General features: G+C 54.5%; 1 protein-coding gene across 6 annotated transcripts in view; it reads right to left on the bottom strand.

Annotated features, from left to right (window-relative positions):
- Window positions 1-786: 786 nt before the first annotated feature.
- ABCC8 (ATP binding cassette subfamily C member 8) overlaps window positions 787-21,242 on the bottom strand; it is a 75,822-nt gene continuing 55,366 nt past the window's right edge. For 3 of the 6 annotated variants that reach the window (XM_087433138.1, XM_087433140.1, XM_087433139.1), the window contains 21 exons: window positions 20,717-20,815; window positions 19,563-19,647; window positions 18,788-18,868; window positions 16,812-16,949; window positions 15,280-15,405; window positions 14,270-14,369; window positions 13,800-14,041; window positions 13,543-13,709; window positions 12,387-12,456; window positions 11,728-11,885; window positions 9,852-9,944; window positions 5,899-6,001; window positions 5,191-5,304; window positions 4,698-4,818; window positions 4,434-4,564; window positions 3,831-3,909; window positions 3,520-3,628; window positions 3,003-3,106; window positions 2,071-2,246; window positions 1,559-1,621; window positions 787-1,015 (listed from right to left, as the gene is read on the bottom strand). In XM_087433138.1, coding sequence (XP_087289264.1) covers window positions 878-1,015; window positions 1,559-1,621; window positions 2,071-2,246; window positions 3,003-3,106; window positions 3,520-3,628; window positions 3,831-3,909; window positions 4,434-4,564; window positions 4,698-4,818; window positions 5,191-5,304; window positions 5,899-6,001; window positions 9,852-9,944; window positions 11,728-11,885; window positions 12,387-12,456; window positions 13,543-13,709; window positions 13,800-14,041; window positions 14,270-14,369; window positions 15,280-15,405; window positions 16,812-16,949; window positions 18,788-18,868; window positions 19,563-19,647; window positions 20,717-20,815 — 2,497 coding nt within the window. In that variant the 3' untranslated portion in view covers window positions 787-877. The remainder of the gene's footprint in view (window positions 1,016-1,558; window positions 1,622-2,070; window positions 2,247-3,002; window positions 3,107-3,519; window positions 3,629-3,830; window positions 3,910-4,433; window positions 4,565-4,697; window positions 4,819-5,190; window positions 5,305-5,898; window positions 6,002-9,851; window positions 9,945-11,727; window positions 11,886-12,386; window positions 12,457-13,542; window positions 13,710-13,799; window positions 14,042-14,269; window positions 14,370-15,279; window positions 15,406-16,811; window positions 16,950-18,787; window positions 18,869-19,562; window positions 19,648-20,716; window positions 20,816-21,242) is intronic. The other 3 variants (XM_014783341.2, XM_004418479.3, XM_087433141.1) reach the window with 2 other exon arrangements.

The following is a 21,242-nucleotide window of genomic DNA, read 5'->3' as shown; positions in this document are numbered from 1 at the left end:
GGGAGGGAAAGGAAGATGGAACTCAGAAATGGAGACACATCCCTGATGTCAAGCACCTGGATCCAGCTATACTTGAAGTAGTACACCTCCTGGCCTTCTCAGTCACATACGACAAAAAATTACAGTTTCTGTTTAAGCCCCTTGGAGCTGGGTTCCTGTCATTTGCAAGGGAAATAGTGCTAATCCAGGGTACCAAGGGCCCTACAATTTTAATCCAAGAATTAAAGTGAGAGGGAAGGGGGCCAAGCTATATGGAGATCTGCTACCTTATCTGATGAAATAATCACAAAAATGCTATAACACTTGTTACGGACTGAATTGTGTTGCCCCCAAAATCATATGTTAAGCCCTAATTCATATGTTGAAGCCTCCCAAGGTGACTGTATTTGGAGATAGGCCCTGTGAAGAGGTAATTAAGTTAAATGAGGTCCTAGGAGTGAGGCCCTCATCCAGTATGACAGGTCTTCTAATAAGAGGAGAGAGAGACACCAGGACTGTCTCCAGCCAAGGACGGAGGCCTCAGGAGAAATCAAATCTGCTGACACCTTGATCTGGGACCTCCAGCCTCCAGAACTGTCAGAAATAAAGTTCTGTTGTTGAAGCCGGCCAGTGTGTGGTATTTTGTTACGGCAGCCCTAGCAGACTAGTACAATGCTCATTTCACAGACAAAGAAGCACGCTTTGCCCACACTCCCACAGCGTCTTCAGGTCTCCCCGATGCCAGAGTCAGGCTGGCTCCACTGGACCCACGGCCACCCCAGCCCCTGCCCACCAGACCAAGCCCTGTTAGGAAATAACCAGTCTCTTTATTTGCGCGTGATTTACAGTTCGAAAACCCAGGTGGGAGGTGGGGCAGGGTGGCACGGGCTCCAAAAGGTCACTTGTCTGCACGGACAAAGGAGGCGAAGACGCTGTCCTCCCGGATGAGCAGCTTCTCTGGCGTGTCGAACTCGAGGATGGCGCCGCGCTTCAGGACAATCACCAGGTCGGCACTCAGGATGGTGTGCACGCGGTGCTGGGCGGGGCAGAAGGGGCTGGTCCGCGTGGGGCACGGGGCGGGGCAGCTGAGCGCACCCCCCTGCAGCTTGGAGGAGGGGGCATGGGGCCAGAATGTCCTGTCTCTGTGGTGGCTGCCCTTTCCTGGGGTGGCCCTGACCCCAAGGCCTCCATCCACTATGACGCGTTCTCCCCTCACTAAGTCTCAGCTCTGCCCTCCCCTCTAGGCTTCAAGACTCAGGGATCCCCCAGGCCCCTCATCCCCTACTTCTTGTGGAGAAGTAACCCTAGCTCAGCTCACAGGCCTTGGGATGGGGCGGGCCTTGGAACTTGGAGAATGAGGGGGAGGCCTGAGAGAAGTGTAGGTGCAAATCCCCCCTCACCCCAAATCCTGCAATCTGGGCTCCCTGTGAGCCCCCTGGACTCCTTGCCCTGTGCTGCTCCAGGGTCCTCTCTTGATTACCAGGCCCAGGTGAGCCCAGGGGCTGTCCACCGATGGCAGCCTCAGGAGGCCAGCCCTCCTTCAGGGTGTCCCACTGTACCCCATCAGTGGGGCCCTTACCGCGATGGTGACCACAGTGCGGTCTGCGAAGGCCGTCATCACCACCTTCTGGAGGATGTTTTCCTGCCAGGTGGGAGCAGCAGCTGTTGGTCCACCTGCCCAGTGGATGGGTCTGGCCTAGCTTCGGGGATGTGGGGCCTAGGTTTGTGGCCCAGCTCCCATCTGACCCCTCCCTCTGTCTGGCTCTAGTTCGCATAGGACTGACCAGGTTCCTGGCATTCAGGGGCTGGACTCAGCCTGTTGGGAGCCCAGCTCTGTGTACATATGTGTGCTATGTGATGGGTGATGGGTATGAAGTCTTTGTGGGTCTGTGTGCAGCTTGTGTGTGTGTTATGAACATGCCCTCAGACTAGCTGGAGTCGGGGTCCCCCTGGCCCTTTGCCTTTTCTGCCACAAATGGCCCTTGATGTTAAAGGCAACTTGAGCTTCAGGACTATGGTGCACACTTCTCCCTAATGCCCCACGAAAACCCTCTCCAAGACCCCCATCCCATGCATGTGCCCAGGACCGACCGTGGCCATGTCGATGGAAGCCGTGGCCTCGTCCATGATGAAGATGCTGGTCTTCCTCACGAAGGCCCGTGCCAGGCAGAACAGCTGCCTCTGGCCCTGGCTGAAATTCTCCCCGCCTTCCGTGATGATGGCGTCTGAAATGAGCCCCAGGGAGGGGGAGCAGTGCTGAGTTAACCCTGCGTTGTGAGTGGAGTAGATGGTGTGGCTTAGGGGGGTGTCAGGAAATGTGCGTACAGGGGTAAATATGTGGGCGAGTGTCGTGGGTACCGGTGTGTGCAGGGTTGCTGCACCTTACACAGCAACACGGATGCCGCATACGTGGAGTACAAGGAGAAGAGCAGCCCCTGGCGTTGTGCACTGCTGTGGCCCTGGGCAGTTCTGGGAGGGGTGTGTGCACTGAGTGTGAATGTGCTGCCTGTGTGTGGGCCTGGAGGGGGGCATTCTCTGAAGTCATCCCCCACTGCCCCAGGGGCTGCAGCAAATACACCAAGTCTCTGTCGACCGCTGGCCGGGGGCAGAGTCTTCCTAGAAGCCTTGATGAGTGACCTGTGCCTGTGATTTCCCAGTCTGTCCTCTCCTTCCTCCTTCCGGCAGAACTGGGCAGGCAGGTGGACGAGGAAGGGCAGGGCTGAGTATACCACCACGGTATCGAGGACTTGCAAGCTCTGTTGCACAGTGACCCCTACTGTCCCAACCCTGTGCCCTGCAGGAGGGGCCAGACCCTGAACTGACCAGTTGTGTGACCTGGGGCAAGTCACTTGACCTCTCTGAGCTTCTGCATGGTGAGAGGTAGGACTAAATGGTCTCTGGGGTCCTGCCAGACCCCAGACTCCAAAATCTGGGAAAGCCTGAGACATGAGTGTGACTTTTCGCTCTGCAGCCCTCACAGGGTCCCTCAGTGCCCAACCCGCTGCTCAGCCAGGAGTAGTTACCGAGGCCTCCTGGCAGCGCCTTCACCACCAGCTTCAGCTGGGCTATCTCCAGGGCCTCCCACAGCGTGCTGTCGGAGCACTTCTTCTCTGGGTCCAGGTTAAATCTGCAGGGAGACCCAGAAGGCCCCTCAGGGAGGGGAGCAGCACCCTGGCTCCATCCCCGGGGTACCCACAGAGGGCGAGGCTGGTGAAGGGAGCAGTGAGGACTGATTGACTTGGGGGCCTGGCTAGGAGAGGGGCACCAAGGTGGTGGCATCCCAGACCTGAGGGTTGGGGGACCCCTACAATGCCTGCCCAAGCCTAACAGGAAAGAGAAGGGCGTGAGGGTAAAACTCCTCTGAAGAACCAGCGCCAGCCCATGGTGCCTGGAGCCTGAGCAGGGCTGCTTGCCCAGGGAGGTGGGTACCCAGCTGAATGCTCCTGGCCTCGCCCACCCGCCTCCTCTTTAGGCTCCAGATCCAATGGAGCCGCGCCAGGCCTGGGGCTGTGGCAGGCCTGGCGGGCTGGCGGGACTCACCGGATGGTGCCGCTGAAGAGGACAGGGTCCTGCAGGATGATGGAGAGGCGTGAGCGCAGGGTGTGCAGTGGCAGTTTGGCGATGTCAATGCCATCAATGATGATGCGCCCTGCGTGGAGACAATGTCACAGGTGGGGCACCACAGAGGGCGATGGTGGTCCTGGGGATGGGTTCAGCCTGGGACATGGGTCTCAACAAGGATGCAGGAAAAGGCAGTGATTGCTGGGCCTCCTGTGATGTCTGACCATACACCAGGACTGAGGTCCCATCTGGTGGCTGTGTGTATACGGGGTGCCCACCATACAACTCACCTTCGCACACGTCCACCATGCGGAAGAAGGCGAGAGAGAAGGAGGACTTCCCACTGCCTGTGCGGCCACAGATCCCAATCTGGAAAGAGAGGAGCAGGTATGCTGTGGGCACCTGGCGTGGCTGGGAGCTCTAGTGCCAGCTCTGGGAGTGTGCAGGTGTGGGAGGTCACAGCATTTCTTCCTGTCCTGGTTTTCTGACCAGCTTCTCTTTGGCCAAGGGTGGGCCTGGGGTGTGGGCTTGTTTCCTGCAGTGGGTCCAGAGGGGCCTCCCATGGGGACCCACAGGCAAATGCAGGGTGTAGATGTCCATTTGCCTTGGCCTGGGTGTGGGCCTGGCTGTGCCTGGTATGTGGCCGTGGGGGAGTTGGGGGCACTAGTGTGTCTCTATGTGCATGGGTGTGGCAGGAGGGCACGGGGGGCTGAGTGTGGTGTGCAGGGATGTGTCTGTCTGTCCCACCTTAAACTGGAGCCATCTCTAACCCCATCGCTTCCTGGTCCTTGGGTACCAACAGAAATGACAGTAAATGGGTACCAACAGAAATGACAGAGACCATGAGGTGACTCCATGAGGCTGTCCAGCCCTGTGCCCTCCGCACCCCTGACCTTCTGTCCTGGGGAGATGAGGGCATTGACGTGCTTCAGCACCGGCTTCAGGGAGCTGTCATAGCGCACACTGAGGTTCTGGATCTGGATCTTCCCTTGGTCTGGCCAGTTCTTCGGGATCAGCGATGGTTCTGGAGGCAGGGCTGGGGGTCAGCCACCAGGTGTGGGCCACAGCCAGTATCCGTCCTACCCCCAGACTCTTTTGTGGTCCCCCCTAACCCAAACATGCCCCTTCCCTGGAAGTCCTCCTCCTGTACCCCTTACCCAGCAGCCCCTCGTAGCTCTCTGCTTCAGTTTTCAGGAGCCCGTGGATGCGTTTCACGGCCCCCAGCTGGATCTCCATGTCTGCCAGGTTCCTCACCATCCAATTGAGGTAGTTGGAGACCTGTGGGGAGTAAGCCAGTCACAGTCAGTGATCACTTGGTCCTATCTTTGGCCGCCAGGTGGCTCTTCCTACAGCTGAGAGCCCCCTCAAGCCTTTTGCTGCCCTCTGGCTGGCTGTTCAGGGTGGCCCTCCCTGGAGGTACAGGGAGGGTTACAATGAATGTGGCTCCTCACCCAGCACCGTCTGGGGCCCAGGCCCTGGGTGAAGAGGCAGGGCCCTGCAGTCAGCCTTCCTGCCCACATGGTCCCTCTGGCATCAGACTCAGAGTAGCTTAGGGTAAGGCCAGGGGGTGTTTCAGTTGGGGAAGGTGCCCTGGGGTTCCCTGAGTGCCAGTGTCTGACTGCTCCCGCAGCCCCTTCTGCTGCCACTCACCATTAGGGCGTAGGTGAGGCCCAGGCCCACCAGGCCGGCGGAGAGCTCCCTGTGCAGGGAGTTGGAGATGGAGGTCACGGCTGCGATGAGGACCACACAGGCACCGATGTACTCCTGTGGAGGGAAGGGAGCTGGCTTGGGCCCTTGGGGGTTGGAGCCACAGCACCCCCAACCCCCCAACCCCACTCCCTTCAGGGCAGAGAGCAGGTCAGCTGAGGCGCAACCCCAGCCCCACAACTCACTACACATCATCAGACACACAGGAGGCCTGGGAAGGCTGGAGCCCCAGGAGACAACACATGCACACAGCTTATGCTCCCCTCACTCCCCAGCCCCCTGTACATGCCTAAACACGCACGCATGCCTCACCAGCTGGCCCACACACGTACACAACCATGTGTGTCACATGACCCACCTCAGATCCACGCTCATCCCAGTTAAACACACAACTATTCTCACTATTGGCACACACCACAGATACTCAAGCCCCCAGGGAGTGATATGGGGAAGAGGGGCTCAGGTCAGACACAGGGAGGACCACCAGGGCGGGGAGAAGCAGGAGGGCTCAGTAACCCCACTGTGCGCACACGAGCTGGTAGTCCATCCTCTCTTCCCACGCACTGGCCTGTGTTTGGCCCTTGCTCTGGCTCCACAGGCCTATCAGAACCCCCTGTCCCGAGGCTTGGGGTTGGGGAGGGTGGCACTTGCCATGCGGACTTCTAGCCATCTGTTGGCAGCTGTAAGGAAGAGGGAGGCAATGTTGTTGGAGTCCGTGTATTCGAGGAGCTTCTGCTGGAACCGGGCTTCGTACCTTGGGGGAGGATGAGGAGGGTCTGAGGGAATAATCTTGGTCTACGTAGCCCTTGAGACTCTCTACCTATAGAGGAGGCCACCTGGGCCTCACCAGCCCGCAGACCTGTCACCTCTGCCATTTTATCTATGCTGTTCCTCTGTGGAATGCCCTCCCAGCTCCTTTGGACTTATTGAAACCTGTCAAGAGTCCCACCTCCTTCAAACTCTTATTTTCACCCCAAGACCTGTTCTCTCTAGGGCTTCCCTATTACAGTAAAGGCCCCTCCACCCACCCAGTTGCTCAGGCCAGAAACCCAGGAATCGTCTGGATTCACATCCAATCCCTCAGCAAACCCTCTTATTTCTGTCTCCCAAATAGCTCTTGCCTCTGCCCACTTCTCTCCTGCTTTGTGCCCACCACAAACTCACCTGGACTACTGATCAACTTCCAGATAGGTCTACCTGCTGGCTCCCTCAGTCTACTCTCCACATAGTAGCCAGCGTCATCTTTCTAAGTCATAAATTCATCCTACTTCTCTTCTTCTTAGAATACCAATGGCTTTTAGGATAGAGAACCATCTCCCTGCCAGGAGCCTGTGTGAGCTTGCTTCTGCCAACCTCACCAGCCTCCTTCCATGCCACAGATTCCCTTGCTCAAACGTTGCAGCCACTCTGGATTTTCTACTTTTATGACAATACCAATTTCTTCCCCACCTCAGGGCCTTGTACATGCTGTTCCTCTACCTGGAATGTTTTCTCCTCTGCTCTTCTCAAGGCTGACTCCTCTCAACCTTCAGGCTTTACCTTAAACGGCACCTCCTCAGAGTGGCCTTTCCTGGCCTATTGTTCTCCATCTCTGCAGCCTGTGTGTTTCATAATCTCTGTGCATATACTCATCTCCCTTACTAGACTGCAAACTCCATGAGGATGGAGGCCACATCTGATTTGTTCACCAGCGTATCCCCAGCAATTGGCACTCTCAAGAAATAGTTGTTGAATGAATGAGTGGAACCTTCCCTGGCCCTCTAAGGTAGATGGGATCTCTCTACCAGGAACTCCAGAGGCTTCTTCCTGTCCTCGTGGCCACATCACATTCTCACCTGCATGACTGCGTATGGATCTGCCTCCTCTCTCTCCTCAGCCACCCGCTCAGACCTGGCTGGCCTGGGCTGGGCCCAGAGGAGGGGGCAGGAGCACTTGTTTGACGAGGATTAAAGGAACAAATGAAAGCCATCTCAGCCCTGGTCTCAGGGACACGACGGAGGAGACTCGGAGGACTCCAGACGAGCCTTGTCGGGCATTTGCTTCTCCCTCTCGGGGGGTGTTTGGTCTGCTATGATCATTTCTGGGTGGAGGGCCTGTGACTGAACTATGTGTCTGAGGAGAGCGAAGAGGGTCTCTGATGTGTGAGAGAGTGTGCAATCGCACAGCCACGGGTGGGTGTGTGTGACTGGGTGATGTGTCTGAGGCGAGTGTGAAACCGTACGTCTGAAGGGTTTGAGTATGTGTTGAAGATGTGTGTGCAAGTGCATGAGTGTGGATGGGAGAGTCTGGGGGAATGTGTGACTGGTCTGCGGGGTGGGTGTGCGTGAGGGTGTGTGTGAGCATCTGTGACAGGTGTGGACGGTGTCAGGGCTGTGGGAGGAGCCCCAGCTTTGGGGCTATGCAGACCCAGGTTGGAGTCGAGCATTATTACTTACTGGCTGTGTCAGGACCGAGACTCAGTTTCCTCATCAGTAAGATGGGGACAGTAATAGTTCCTACATGGACTGGAACAATCTCTGAGCCCAACACTGAGCCCACAGCTGGGCACTCTTGCAACTCTTTTGGGAAAAAGCGGGGCCTCCTGGGAAAGCCCAGACAGGCCTGGGTTCTAAGCCCAGCACCAGCTCTCATCCTGTGTGACCTCAGGTTGGTTACCTGGCCTCTCTGGGTCTCGTCTCTTCACCCGTAAAACGTGGCTACTCGTCCCTATGTCACGGGGCTCTTGTGAGGATTAGATGCAGTGATGCACAAACAGCACTTAGCAGAGTGCCTGGCACGAGGTTAGCGTGCGATCAACACACACTAATTGGCTCTCGACAGGGCAGGCTGCGTGGCAAAAGCCAGTGAATTAAACACATGCAGGGGATGATTAAAAAGTCCTTCATTCGAATTTTAAAATCATCCAGCGTGTCAGTGCAGGGTGTGGAGGCCTCGCTGGGCAGCAGTTCCTCATTGATCACAGGCTTTGGTCTGAGGCTGGTTACAGGATGCTGGGACCCACTCAGATCCTACTGAGAGGGGCTGGCCCACTCTAGGAAAGTCGCCATCTCTCTGCCCCAGTCCTAGCCCGAAGGCCTGCAGGACACCAATCATAAAAGGAACATCACCAAAACTTAGAGTAGAGGCCCCGGGGTGTTGGGGGGCCTGGAACTGAAGGCACTGGGGAAATTCAGGCTTGAGAAGAGAGGGGGCTGCGGGGAGACCCTAGAGGCGCGCCAAGCCCCAAGGATCTTCTGTGTGGAAGCCAGCCCAGGCTAGGACAGGGGCAGGGGGTGTCCAGGGGGCAGAGCCAAAGCGAGGGCAGAGCCCGGCTTTGCTTTGTGTTGCTTAGACAAGACCCCTAAGAGGACCTCCACTGGCCCTAGATGCCCAGGGAGTGAATGGGGGCTGCAGTGCCGCCCCAGGGGCCTGGGCACCTCGCCCAGGGCTGCAGCTGGATGTTGGGGCTTGGAGGGAGGAGATATAAGCCTCCCTGGACCCCCTTGGTTGGTCCTTGAGCGCTAAGGTTACTCCTGGACACAGGGCTTAGTGTTGCATGGTTACTGTCACACCCCACACAGCTGTGCCATCCTAAAAATAACCTGGAATCACTCTCTGGGTGAGGCTTAGACACCAGAACCCAACTATCTGGGTCAGGGGTCTTTGGCCTGTCTGGCTGGAGGAGAGATGCCCTAGAGAGGAGAGACTGGGGCAGGGAGCAACAGTACCCCATACTCCACAGGCAGCTTCAGATGCTCCCCTCCAGCCCAACATCATGACTCAGGGTGGCAAGAGAACGGCAGGCGCACTGAAGTTTTCAGGGAATTCCTCCAGCCTGGTGATCTCTCACCTATCCTTTGAGTCCTATCTCCCATAACACCTCCTCTATGAAGCCTTCCATGACTGCTCCCTTCTATACTCCCATCGCCTGTGTCGTGCCCCTCGCTTTCATTCAGAGTACTTGTCACATGGGTTTGTCCTGGCCTGCGCAAAGCCTGGACTGTAAATGCCTCCAGGCCAGGGGCTCATCTGACTCGGCTCTGTCTTTTTAGTGCCTGGCATGGGGCTTAGCACATGGTGAATGCTCAGTAAATGCTGAATGAACAAGCGGGTTCAAGTCTGGGCTCTGTGGGACCTTACACAGAGAGGTTATAACTCTCTCAGCCTCAGCTTTCTTATCCGAGAAATGGGAATAATCACGCTCACCACCTAGGGTTGCAGGTGCAGAATGAATGAGATTGCATGTAAAACACTCAACATGGTGTCTGGCTCACCGGAGAGCCTCAATAAAGACGCCCTCAGGGCTGGCCTACATGACATAAGGGCCTTTCCAGCATTGACACGTGGGGACTCTTGTCCCAGCTTTGTTTCTCTTCTTGTTCCACCTTAGTTCACAGAGGCCCTGGGTTTGGCTGCAGGGCTGAGATCTTCCTTTCTGGATTGTACAGCTGGAGCTGACCTGGCCTGTCCCCTCTGGTGGACATCGTCTGGGCCTTGGGGCCTGAGGACGGTTGGGAGAGGTGTGTCCTGGGCCTTCCTAGATGGAGCCCTCAGAACTGAATCTCGTGACCTGTGACCCTGGCTCCACCCCCCCCCGCACCCCGACCCTGGGGTGAATCTGGTACCTGAAGGCCCGGATGGTAGTGAGGCCTTCCACGGTTTCAGCAAAGTGCGAGAGCAGCGGGAGCTGGGTGGTGTCATCCAGCTGCTGCAGGTCCCTGTGGGGGGAGCAGAGTGGAACGGTGAAGGATGGTTAAGAGGGCAGGCGCATGGCTCAGCCTGGGTCTGAATCCCAGCTCCACCCCCTACTCCAGTGTGGGCAAATGGCTTCACCTCTCTAGGCCTCAGTTTCTCATCTGTAAAGCACCTCCCCATTAAGCTGTTGTGAGTCCTGGACGAGCTCGTTAATGTAAAATGCTTCAACAGAGCACACCGGCACAGTTACTGTTATCCTGGGCTCCACCTACCTCGCGTGCACCTGTCTGTGCACATCTGCTGCACGGCCTTGCCCTGCGGTAAGGCTCAGCAGACAGTGTCAGTTTCCTTTCACAGGTGAACAACCTGAACCTTGGGGCAGCTGGTCAGAGGAAGAGAAAGACCAGCTCAAAGCTCTCTGCCCCCTCCCCAGTAACCACAATAGGTTTCAGCACATCACAGCCCAGGATCTAAGGAACTCCTTGAGGGATAAAGGCCAGAGGTTTCCACGGCAACATAATTGCTCCTGCTCCCCACAGCTGCACTTGACAGGCGCGTTAGTGCCCGCGAGGCCAGGTTGGGATACAGGAAACAGCTTTCCTGGGCAAACAGGCCAGGTTAGGATATGGGAAAGAGCTTTCCTGGGCAAACAGTCTCCAGGGCCAGAGTGGGTGCCAGGGGCATGGGGGAGTTTCTCTGGCAGAAGAAATGAACTTTGTAGAACAGCTTGTACACTGTTTAAAAGCCACTGTGATTTTGTGAATATCAACACGCTATGCTCCTCATGAGTACCAGGGGATCTGGATCATCCAGGTAAAAAGCCATTTATACAAATCTTGATCCTTGTGGGCAAGGAAATTGTGGCCAGAATGTATCTAAATTTAATTATTATTATTGGTATTTTGACCTTAGTTTCCAACCAACTATGTGCACTTGGGGAAGGTACTTAATTTTTCTGACCACAACCTGCAGTAAGAAATGCATCTTACATCACAAATCAGTGCACAGACACACACACACACCCCTACACAACCTAAACAAAGATTTCATGTAGCAAAGCCTGCTGTTACTATGTGAATACAGTCTGATATTTTCTGTTCTATTTCATTTTTTAAAAATGCAGGTTGCGATCTGTGACATTGATTTCATGACCCACTGATAGGTTGTAACTGACAGTTTGAGAAACACTGGCCTAGAAGTTCTTTAAAATTTTCCCTACAATTCGTTGAATCTATGAGTTTAACACAATCACTCCCAGAAAGAACTTCCTAGAGAATGTTCTTAGAAAATTCTAAGTAGGAAGGAAGCATATGTGGCTCTGAGGCTCATGGGGGCGAAAGTGATCAATTAGAACAGCTGTGAGAGGCTCCCTCAAGTCAGGCCTTCCAGTCACGCTCTGGACCCATGTGGGCTGGGTTGCCATAGCATCCCTCACCTCCATGCCCACTGACTTCACATATCAGCAATCAGCCTGGTCCCTGCAATCATACAACCCTCCTGGGCAGCATTTTGGCAAAATGAATGAAGGGCATACACATGTGCATTTATCCTGACCTGGCAATTCCCTTCCTGACCACATCTCTCGAGGAAATAGTTCAGATATTAACTGCAGTGTGTGTGTGCTGACAGATGGTTATGTTAGGGTCATGGACTATGAATATTTCTATTTCCTTCATTTCTATTTTCCTTTTTTGGGGACCATGACTCTACGATTTTTATGATGATGACGTTCGTAAGAGCACCAAACTGCCCACTGCAAAGCACATCCCATCCTCCACCCCCTGAGGCCACAAATGCTACCATCACCTGGATGCCACCCGGAAGTACTTCTGGATGAAGTAGCACACGACGGCCAGGGGCAGGAGGGCCACGAGGAACACAGGTGTGACATAGGAGATGACACCCAGAGCAGAGACGCAGAGCAGGGTGGAGCGGCTCAGGCACTCCAGCGTAGACGGGATGTGCTGGGGGGGTGGTGAGAGAGGGAGGCGAGTGTTGCTATTTGATTCTGTGCCGTGTTACCTGCCAACATGTTTTGCTCTCACTTTTTTACAGGCATCGTCTTAATCTCCCCAGCTACACTGTAGGCTCCCTAAGGGCAGGAATCAGGACTTTCTTTTCTCACCATTCAGTACGATGGCAAACAAAGAACACAGGCTGAATCAAAATGAATATTCTCCACAAAATCAGTCACCTTGGTTCAGAATATGCTGGAACCTTACTGTGGGAGCCAGGGGGGTCTTGGATGGAAGCCAAAGGGATGTGGTTTCCCTCAGGCCTTATTATGAAGGTCTCTGAGGGGAGGCCCCCCTCCCTGAGGCAGCATTACAATCAGATGGGGGGCTGCTGGCTTCCTCCCACAGGGCTCTGATCACCGGATCTGGGGAGGCCAGCACCAGACAGGAGAAGCTGCCAGGGGCCCGGCCGTTCTTTGAACTGGGGAAATGGATCGCTGTCCTGCGTACCTGGTCGATGGTGTTACAGTCAGATGAAAATCTGTTTAGGATGCTTCCAAGGGGCGTGGTCTCAAAAAACCTAAGAGGCAACCAGAAGGACAATTACTCATTCGTTTATTGATTTTCTTCCTGTTTATTGAACAAGGGTAGTTATTTCTTTCATTTCAGTGTCTCTGGAGTCATCCCCAGGTCTGGCTTCCCAGGGGCGGTTGCCTTTGCAGGTCTGTAGGCATCTGGCCTGTGTCCCTGAGAATTCCTGCAGCCTCCCAAAGGCTGCTGGCTCCTCGCTAGCCTCTCTGACTCTCAAGCCCACGTGTGACCACTGCCACCTTTCTCGGCTGCTCGCTCGGCCTGACTCACTCAGCAGCTGTCCTCCCAGGGACGCAGAGTCCTTTCTAGAGGGACAACCCGCCAGGGGGAACAGGCCCTGGGGACAGCCTTTTGGCTGACTTCCCTACAAGGCCATTCTGGCCGTCATCACTCTGGCCGTGACTGGGAATAGGCCCAAGCCCAACCAGAGAATTTCAGAACCACAGATCTGGGGCAAATAGAAGGTAAGTAAACTTCAAGGCAATGTCTGTGGGCCACAGAAAGCTCACGAGGCTGCAAAGTAAAAAGTGCAGTCAGCTGGGGAGGTCTGGCACTGACAAGGGTCAGATGACCTGTTTGCCTGTTGTGTTGTTAAACCAAGAGGGCCAGCCAATTGGGCAGTGACAGCTTTAAACCTCTTTTATACCAGGCAGCCTTCGGAGTTTTTATCCACCCCATTACGGGAGATTAGAACAGCTATCCTGTGTCCCCAGTGTCAGAGCCTGCAGGCTGGCTGAGGGAGGAGAGAGAGGCGGGGAGGGGGAGAGCTGAACTCGTGGGTGGAGACGGGCAGATGGTACCTGCTTGGGGAAGGGAAACTAACATTTATGCAGAGCCTGCAGACACTCACTTGGAAGGGCTGTTGTGACAATTAGATGAGTAACCATGTAAAATGCCTCCACCGTGTCTGGCTAAGTAAATGGCGGTTTCCCTCTGCTTCCTGCACCGAGGAGGGCACTTGCACACACATTGTCTCCCTGGGTCACCCACCCCAGAGCCTGTGACAGAGGTTGTGCATACTTGTTTCATAGATGGGAGAACTGAGGCCTCGAGTATGGCCGGGTAAGAGGGGTACCTCATGGGAGCCAGGATGATCTGGTTCAGCAGGCTGCGGTGCAACCTCTTGGCCACCTTCAGCCCCGTCCACTCTACTGTGACAGATGTGACGAGGCACAGCACGATGCCCAGGCTGCAGAGCACCGTGAACACCATGGCGTAGACTGTCTGATCGAGGGAGCACTCCTGGGCCAGGTAGAGAGTGAGGCGGGGTCCCGGGGGTGTCCGTGGCTCAGCCCTGTCCCCCCAGCCCCTGCCCTGGGGCTGCGGCCACACCTGGCTGAGGGAGCAGTTCCTGGCCGTGGGGCTCAGGGTCAGGGCGCTGTCGGTCCACTTGGCCAGCCAGTAGTCGATGGCCACCAAGACCATGTGCTTGAGCAGCTGGGAGAAGACGAGCAGCGACAGGAGCAGGATGCCGGCGGATGACAGGTACTTGGTGCAGGCTCTCCACGGGATCTTGGCGCGCTGGTGCAGCACCGAGGACAGGTCGTCCTCCTCCTCGCTCTCGGCCGCCTCCTCTGCAGGCCGCAAGAACCCACCCTGTGGCTGCACAGTTCACATCCCTCCAAGGGTGAACCAGGGGGTATGTTATCCCCACTTACAGATGGGAAGACTGAGGCACACAGACGGGAAGGGATTTCATCAAAGGCACACTATCTCGCCACTCCCAGAACCTCTAACCTTAGTCTCCCCACGGCTGATCAGACCTCAGGCCATGATTTCACTCCCAGTCCCACTGTCTGTACCTTCCTCCTCTTCCTCATCCTGCAGGAGGCCATCTCTCGAGGACACGGCCCGGGGCAGGCCCTGGGGTGGCTCTGTGGCTTTTCTCTCCATGACAGTCTCCTGAAAGACAGATGGGGCCTGGCCAAGTCCTCAGGGTGTGCAGAGGGGAAAAGGCAGTATAGGGGGCAGCTACCCCTGGTGATGACCAGTGTCAGTTTCCAGGTTGCCCCTACCTAAGGGAGGGTCCAGATATGTTTCACCCAGAATTTGCTCCCTCCCCTTCATCAGTTAATAGCACCCCAATATTCCTGTGGGAGACCACCTCTTCCCTATCCTTAGTCTCTGTGATTCAGGTGGGCTGATCATTCTCCCTGGCTCTGGGGGTGGGCATGTGCACCAGGACTGGCCAGTCTGTGCATTCCACATCCCTGGCCACAATGACTTGTTCAGGGGTGGGTACTTGGCCAAAGTGGACCAACAGGAGTCAGTCCTGGGACTTTTGCTAAACTATGGTGAAAGAGACACTCTCTTTCTGGCAGAGTTGTTGATCTGGGAGAATGTAAGCTTGAGACTGCTGATGGTCCTCACTGCTACCATGAGAACGAAGCCCGTTTGAGGGCAGCAGAGCTAAGGGATAGGGAGAAACAGATTCCTGATGACATTGTTTGACATCCTGGATCCAGTTCCACCTGAAGCTATGACACCCCTGGACTTTTCGGTTTCATGAGCCAATAAATCCTTAATTTACCCCCTTTTTTCCTTTACTTAGTCAGTTTGAATTGATCTTCTGAAACTTTGTAACTAAATGGTATCTGACTATCTCAGGAAAGGGGATGGCGTCCACCTGAGTCTGCCTTGGGTAGCTGGCACAGGTACTGGCTCTCCTCTGGCAGGAGCGAGTTCATGCCCAGCTGCCACATGTCCTTGGGGGGTTTCCTGGAGCAACGAGGGTGGGAAAGCCTTTACGTGTTCAGATTCTAGCAGAACCATCCCCTTGGGGGTGGCTGCCTGGCCCCCAGGATATAGCCACCTTCTCCAGCTCTTGGTCCTGCCGGTTCATGAGGGTCTTCCAGTGCTCAAAGAGCTGGCACTCAGACCTCTGGAAGTCCTTGAGTGTGCCCTCCCTCTGGATGGTGCCGTCCTTCATAGCGATGATCTGGAAAGGGGGAAACGGGCTGGCTGGGGAGGAAGCATGGCGGTCACACAGCCGCCTGACCGCGGAGTCTGAGATGGACACTCGCACATCCTTCCCCCCCAACAAATGGCCTCCCGCTCGTCCACTGCAGTGAGCCGGTAGTGATAACCTACCCTTACCAACACACTCTCAGGATTAAGAGCTTGGGACATCTTGGGGTAATTCTCACTGGCTGCCCCATACTTGATAAGAGCAGAGCAAATCAGTGCATCCTAGTCAAGCTGTCTGGGTACCCACAAGGACACCACCAGTGGCAGCTGTTTGCATATACTTAACAGGCTATTGCACACTACCCTTAGCTCCTCACAATGGAGGGTCTGGTAGGTTCCACCAGTGTTTGGTGAAGCACCTGTTGTGTGTGTGTCCACGCCTCTTTGAAATCAATAGAACTTATTTTATTTGAAATGCTCAATCTTTCATACTTCTGTAGACTCATCATTAATTCAGAAACCTGATCTCTCACTCGTGCTGGGGCTTAGGGACGGGTGCCCAGGAGTCCTGTTCACTGGTACTTCAAGGAACCAGGCACCTCCGTGTCCACCTTCTTTTGACTAAGGATTGTCCTGAACTGTCTTGCAAGGGTCACCACTGAAACCCAGACACAAACCTTCTGCACCTGTTTTAACAGCTTTTGTTAAAAATCTGGATTTTTAAAAAATCTTTTCCGATACATAGAAGGAAGACTTATTTGGGGAAAATTAGCAGGGCCCTTTGGCACTGGCCTGAAGCTCAGGGATGACCTCAGTGTTCAGAGACAAATTTATATAGGAGTCAGGCAAGGCCCAGAGGTCAAAAGTTGTATGATTTCCATCTTAAAAAATTAAATGCTTTCCAATTAATTGAAAAGTAACTATTGTCTACATGTTGAGGAATATGGGAATTTAATTAATGTGAGGTTTCCCCAAATTGCATTCTATTGATAACATTGAAGTTTCTATTACTACTGCTATTGTTTGTTTCCAGATTTTCCATCTGCTCCTAACTTGAATCCATCTACCCTCAATGGGTCAGAGGGTAGGAAGATGGCTCTCCCATCCAAATGGGCACTTGCCAAGGCCAGGGGGATGAGTCATCAACTGGGCAGGAAACAGAAGGTAGGAACTGAGAGTCTGCTTCTTTCTCAGACTCCTTGTGCTAGCCTCGCGTGTACCCACAGGGGCCCCAGGCCAGGAGGGGAATGTCTGCAGCTCTAGGTGACATCAAACCCTTGATCCGTGCAGGGCCTGCATGAAGCCATCCAGCACTCACCTCTTCTGCTTTGCGGCCCTCAGCAATTACTACTGAGACACTAATCAACTCCTTGGAAGACATTCGACCGACTCTCCCACCTCAGCCCTCCACAGCTTAGGCCTCTTGTGGCTCCTTACCCAGTCTGCGTGCGGCAGGTACTGTAGCTTGTGGGTCACTAGGACCACTGTGCTATTATCATCTCGGAGCAGCTCAAGGATCCCAGCCTGCATCAGGTGGTCACTCAGATGAACATCCAGAGCTGAGAAGGGGTCATCCTGGGCAGAGGGAAGAGTGTAGGGGCAAGTGTGGGGGGAGGGGGTAACAGTGAGTGTAAAAACCATCAGAGTTATACCAGCTCTGCTCTAGGGACTGACACTAGTTAGCTGTGTGGCCTTGGATAAAGCACCTTACCTCTCTGGGCCTCAATGGCCTCATCTTAAAATGGGGCTGTTAAAGTTATCACTCTCAAGCACATCCAATCACAAGCACTTCCTGACTCCTGAACCTCCAGTGGCCCCCCATTGTCTATAAAGTCCTAATTCCTTAGCAATAGTCCAGGCCCTTTACAGCCTGCTCAGTCTTCCTTTCCAGCCTCCCTTCTCATCTGTCTTGTCTAAGCTCCCTACACTCTAGGTTTCCAGGGAACTTGCCATTCCAGGCCGTTGCCTAAGCTGTTTTGCCTTTTGTCTTCCTGATGAACTCCTACTCATCCTTCAGTGCCCCACCTAAGCACTAGCTCTTTCTGTGTCCTTTCCTCACCCCCACGCCTAGCCTTCCCTCCTCTCTGTTCCCGTGATTCCTGCACAAAGTCAGATCTGGTAGTTTGTCCACTCCTAACCGTGAGGCCCCAAGAACTGAGACCCCATGTGCCTATAGCTGGTACAGAGTAGGAGCTTAATAGAAGTTTGCTGAAATAAATGAAAATATCCACTTATTTCTCTCTAACAAGGTTGTTTAAAGCTCACATGGGATCATGAATGAAGTAATTCTTTGTAAAATGCTGTGTATGTGTCAGAAGATAACAAAGACCATGAACTTTACATTATGAAGTGTGTTTAGCGGGGAGGGTTTGTGTGTATTGGGGGGGAGAGAGAATAAAGCTGGGATCAGAGACCTGTGTCCAAATGGCCTCCCTCTTTCCTTCTGTTTAACTGACTCACTCTTCAACGCCGTCCTCCAGGAAGTCCTCCCTGATTAGCCCTCATAGTTGTCTCTCTGGCAAGGACCATCATAGCCTGTGCCACACAGTTTGGCTTTCGACTGGGCTGTGGCTCTTGAGTGTGAGAGAGCTCTGTCTCCCTAATCAGACTCTAAATCTTTGAGGCCAATGGTTGGGTTTTAGAATTTTTCAGTATCAACTAAGGTGCCTAACAGAACTTGGCATGAAGTAGGGCAGGGATAACTAAGAAGTTTTATCTCTTGTGTGATTGCTAGTGGTTATCTGGAGGGAGAAGGATTCTGAGGCCAAGTTAAGATTCTATGGGAGGGTCGGCCCTGTGGCTTGGTGGTTAAGTGCGCGCGCTGCAATGCTGGTGGCCCGGGTTCGGATCCCGGGTGCGCATTGAGGCACCACTTCTCCGTCCATCCTGAGGCTGAGTCCCACATACAGCAACTAGAAGGATGTGCAGCTATGACATACAACTATCTACTGGGGCTTTGGGGGGAAAAAATAAAATAAATAAAATCTTTAAAAAAAAAAAAAAAAAAAAAAAAGATTCTATGGGAAAGAAAGCCCTGATCGAATAGCAGTGTCTGCCCTGGCATGAGATGGGAAGTGGCAGCACACAGTCCACGTATTTGCCATTCTTATAGTCGGGTGAAATAAGTGTTGATAGCTTGGGGCTGTCCTACAGGGAGGCGGCCTGTGACTACTACTCGCCTCCCCTCACAGCCACTGCAGAGCTCAGTGTGAAGTCCACAGCGGGTCATTGCACTATCCTTGCCTCAGCTTTCCCATCAATAAGATGAGTAGGTAATGTCTCCAGCAGGAGAGATTTGCTCCTGGAGAGGGAGGCTGTTGGGTGATGGGGTGTGTGTGTGTGTGTATAGACAATCAGCCAGGGAGGCAGCCAGGGACAAGGGCCCCAAGGGAGGTGCCGGCTGGTGTACTCACCAAGAAGACAACGTTGGTGTGCTGGTAGAGGGCTCGGGCCACACTGATTCGCTGGCGCTGGCCACCAGACAGGTTGATGCCCTGTCACCAAAGGGGAGGAAAGGTCATGCCCTCATAGCCCTTCAGGAGAGACTGTCCTGGCACCTTCTTGACTGTGAGCTCCCTGGGATAGAGGCCTGGATCTCTCCACCTCCGTGCCTCTCCTCACCTCGCAGAGAGGAGGAACCTGTACGTGTTTACTGGATTCATTCGGAAGTGGGGAGTATGACGCCCAAGTCTTTGAAGATTCATCATGTAGGTGCTAGGGACCATCTGACCAGTGAAAACCAAGACACAGGAAGTAGGGATTTAAATCACATACAAGGAGGACAGCCATGGGAGGATCCTATTTGTTTAAGTTTTTGGAGGACGGGCCCCACCTGGAGAGGGAACAGGAGAAACATAGCCCCGAGCTAGCACAGCGCTGTGTGGGCTCTCAGGATATACTCGGGGCTTGAATGAAGGACAGGTCAAGTTGTCTCCAGCCTGGGAAGGAGCTCAGCTGACCTTTGCACCAAGCAGGCCTGTAAACTGGTCAAGGTCAGCCACCAGCCCAGGCCTCAAGGACATCCTTTTGACCCCACTGCAAGCAACTCTTCAGCCTTCACCCTCTCTCGTTTCCCAGTTACCTGCTCTCCCTGAGAAGGATCTCAGGGCATGGTGGTGGTGATGGGTGGGGAGCAGGGGAGATGGAGGGCCCCAGCTTTGAGAAAACCCTGTGGAGGCTGCTACGAACCCGTTCCCCAATCTGGGTCTGGTCTCCATGGGGCAGGATGTCGATGTCCGGCTGCAGGGAGCAGGCTTCGATGACCATCTTGTACCTGGAGTGGGGTGGGGCAGGGACACAGCCGATCAGCCTGGACAGAGTTGTGCCTGGGCACTTCCAGAGGGCCATTAGCCTCTGGGCAGTTGTGCCCAGGGTGAGCAATGGCTTTAATGGGCCTCCTGATGGAGTGCAAGCAAACACCATGTGAGCTCGAAAAGAGCTGAGGGCAGCACCTCACACAGTCTCGGAGCAAGTTAAATATTTGAAGGATGAAATTGGATGGGAGCAAATATGCCACATAGGTGACAAGAGAGGGCCTGTGGCCTCTGTGTGGTGGGAAAGGCTCCAGCCAGAGCCCACGCTTGGGGCACTGCCAGAGGAAATCACTGCTGGTTGGTTTCTGCAGTAATGATGATGGCTGCTCAAATATTTGCCCAGCCTGCTCCTCTCATACTTCCCTGGCGAGCTCTTCACCTGGGCAGGTGCCAGCCAGGGTTCATGCAGGCATCAGAGTGTCTTGGTGACACATTCTTGGGTGTCAGGCAGCCTTGGATTTGAGACCCATTTCTGTCACTTACTAGCTGGGTAGCCTTGGGCAAGTTCCTAACCTTTCTGAGGCTTGGTTTCCTCATCTGTAAAATGGGGATGATAACAGCACCTGCCTGCTGGGGTTGTCACTAGCATTAGAGGAAATCACGTGTACAAAGAGCTTGGCACCTGGTAAGAGCTCAGTCGATGTCAGCGGTTATTACTATCACAGGAGGGAAAATAGTGCACGGGCTGCGGAGCTGGGGGAGGGAATCACGAGAATGGAGGGTCACAGAGAGCTGGGTCAGCCTTCCCACTGGCCACAAGAAAAGGCAGCGGGAGTCCTCCCCTCCTGCTCCCTCACCCACGGGAGCTGGACTGCCCCATGCCCAGGCACATCTGGATCGTTTCCAGATGGACCATATGGAACAAGCCGAAATCCAGATAAGCAGGCTGGAGAGCAGGATGGCTGGGTGTGGAGATTGAGGGAGGGGCAGGGCAGCTGGTGGGGCTTGGGGACTGGGGGCAGGTGGCTAACGCTGCCCACAACCAATTTCTCCCCTCCCCCAGCCTGCCTCCCTCTGAGAGGCTTTTACCGTTGTTTGTTGAAGGGACTCTCAAAGGTGATGTTCTCCTCCACGGTGGCATTAAGCAGCCACGGTTTCTGAGAAGCATAGGCCACGGGGCCTCTCTTCCTAGAAAAAGCAGGGTGGGAGCAGGGGAGACACTCTCAGGGCTGATTCTCAGAGGCAGTTGTCCAGCTGATGGCTTAGACGGGGCACGGGGTGGAGGCAGCTCTAAGAGGAGGAGGTGCAGTTGGCAGAAATCTGCTTTGTGTGGCCCCTGGTGGCCTCTCCTTCCCCCAGGGCCGGTGGCAGGCTTGGGTGCCAGGTCTTAGCTGACTGGAGGGGATGGGACCTCGACCCCTCCCTGCCTTACAGCCTGCCTGCCCTGCCCCTACAGTCCTTTCTCCTTTCTGAGTCTCTACCCAGAGCCAGGAGGAGGCCAAAGTGTGACCAAACCAAGTAACCACTGGACCCCTGGTTCCCTCCTTCCTTGAGTGGCCCTCAAACCGCTCGACTTTGAGGTTAGCAGGGGACTCTCATAACGGAAGTTTTTAAA

This window comes from Ceratotherium simum, chromosome 7, assembly GCF_057802395.1.
Source record: "Ceratotherium simum simum isolate JZ-2026a chromosome 7, ASM5780239v1, whole genome shotgun sequence".
Classification (NCBI taxonomy): domain Eukaryota; kingdom Metazoa; phylum Chordata; class Mammalia; order Perissodactyla; family Rhinocerotidae; genus Ceratotherium; species Ceratotherium simum.
The sequence above is the reverse complement of the archived record's forward strand: the minus strand, read 5'-3'. Positions and strand labels throughout refer to the sequence as shown.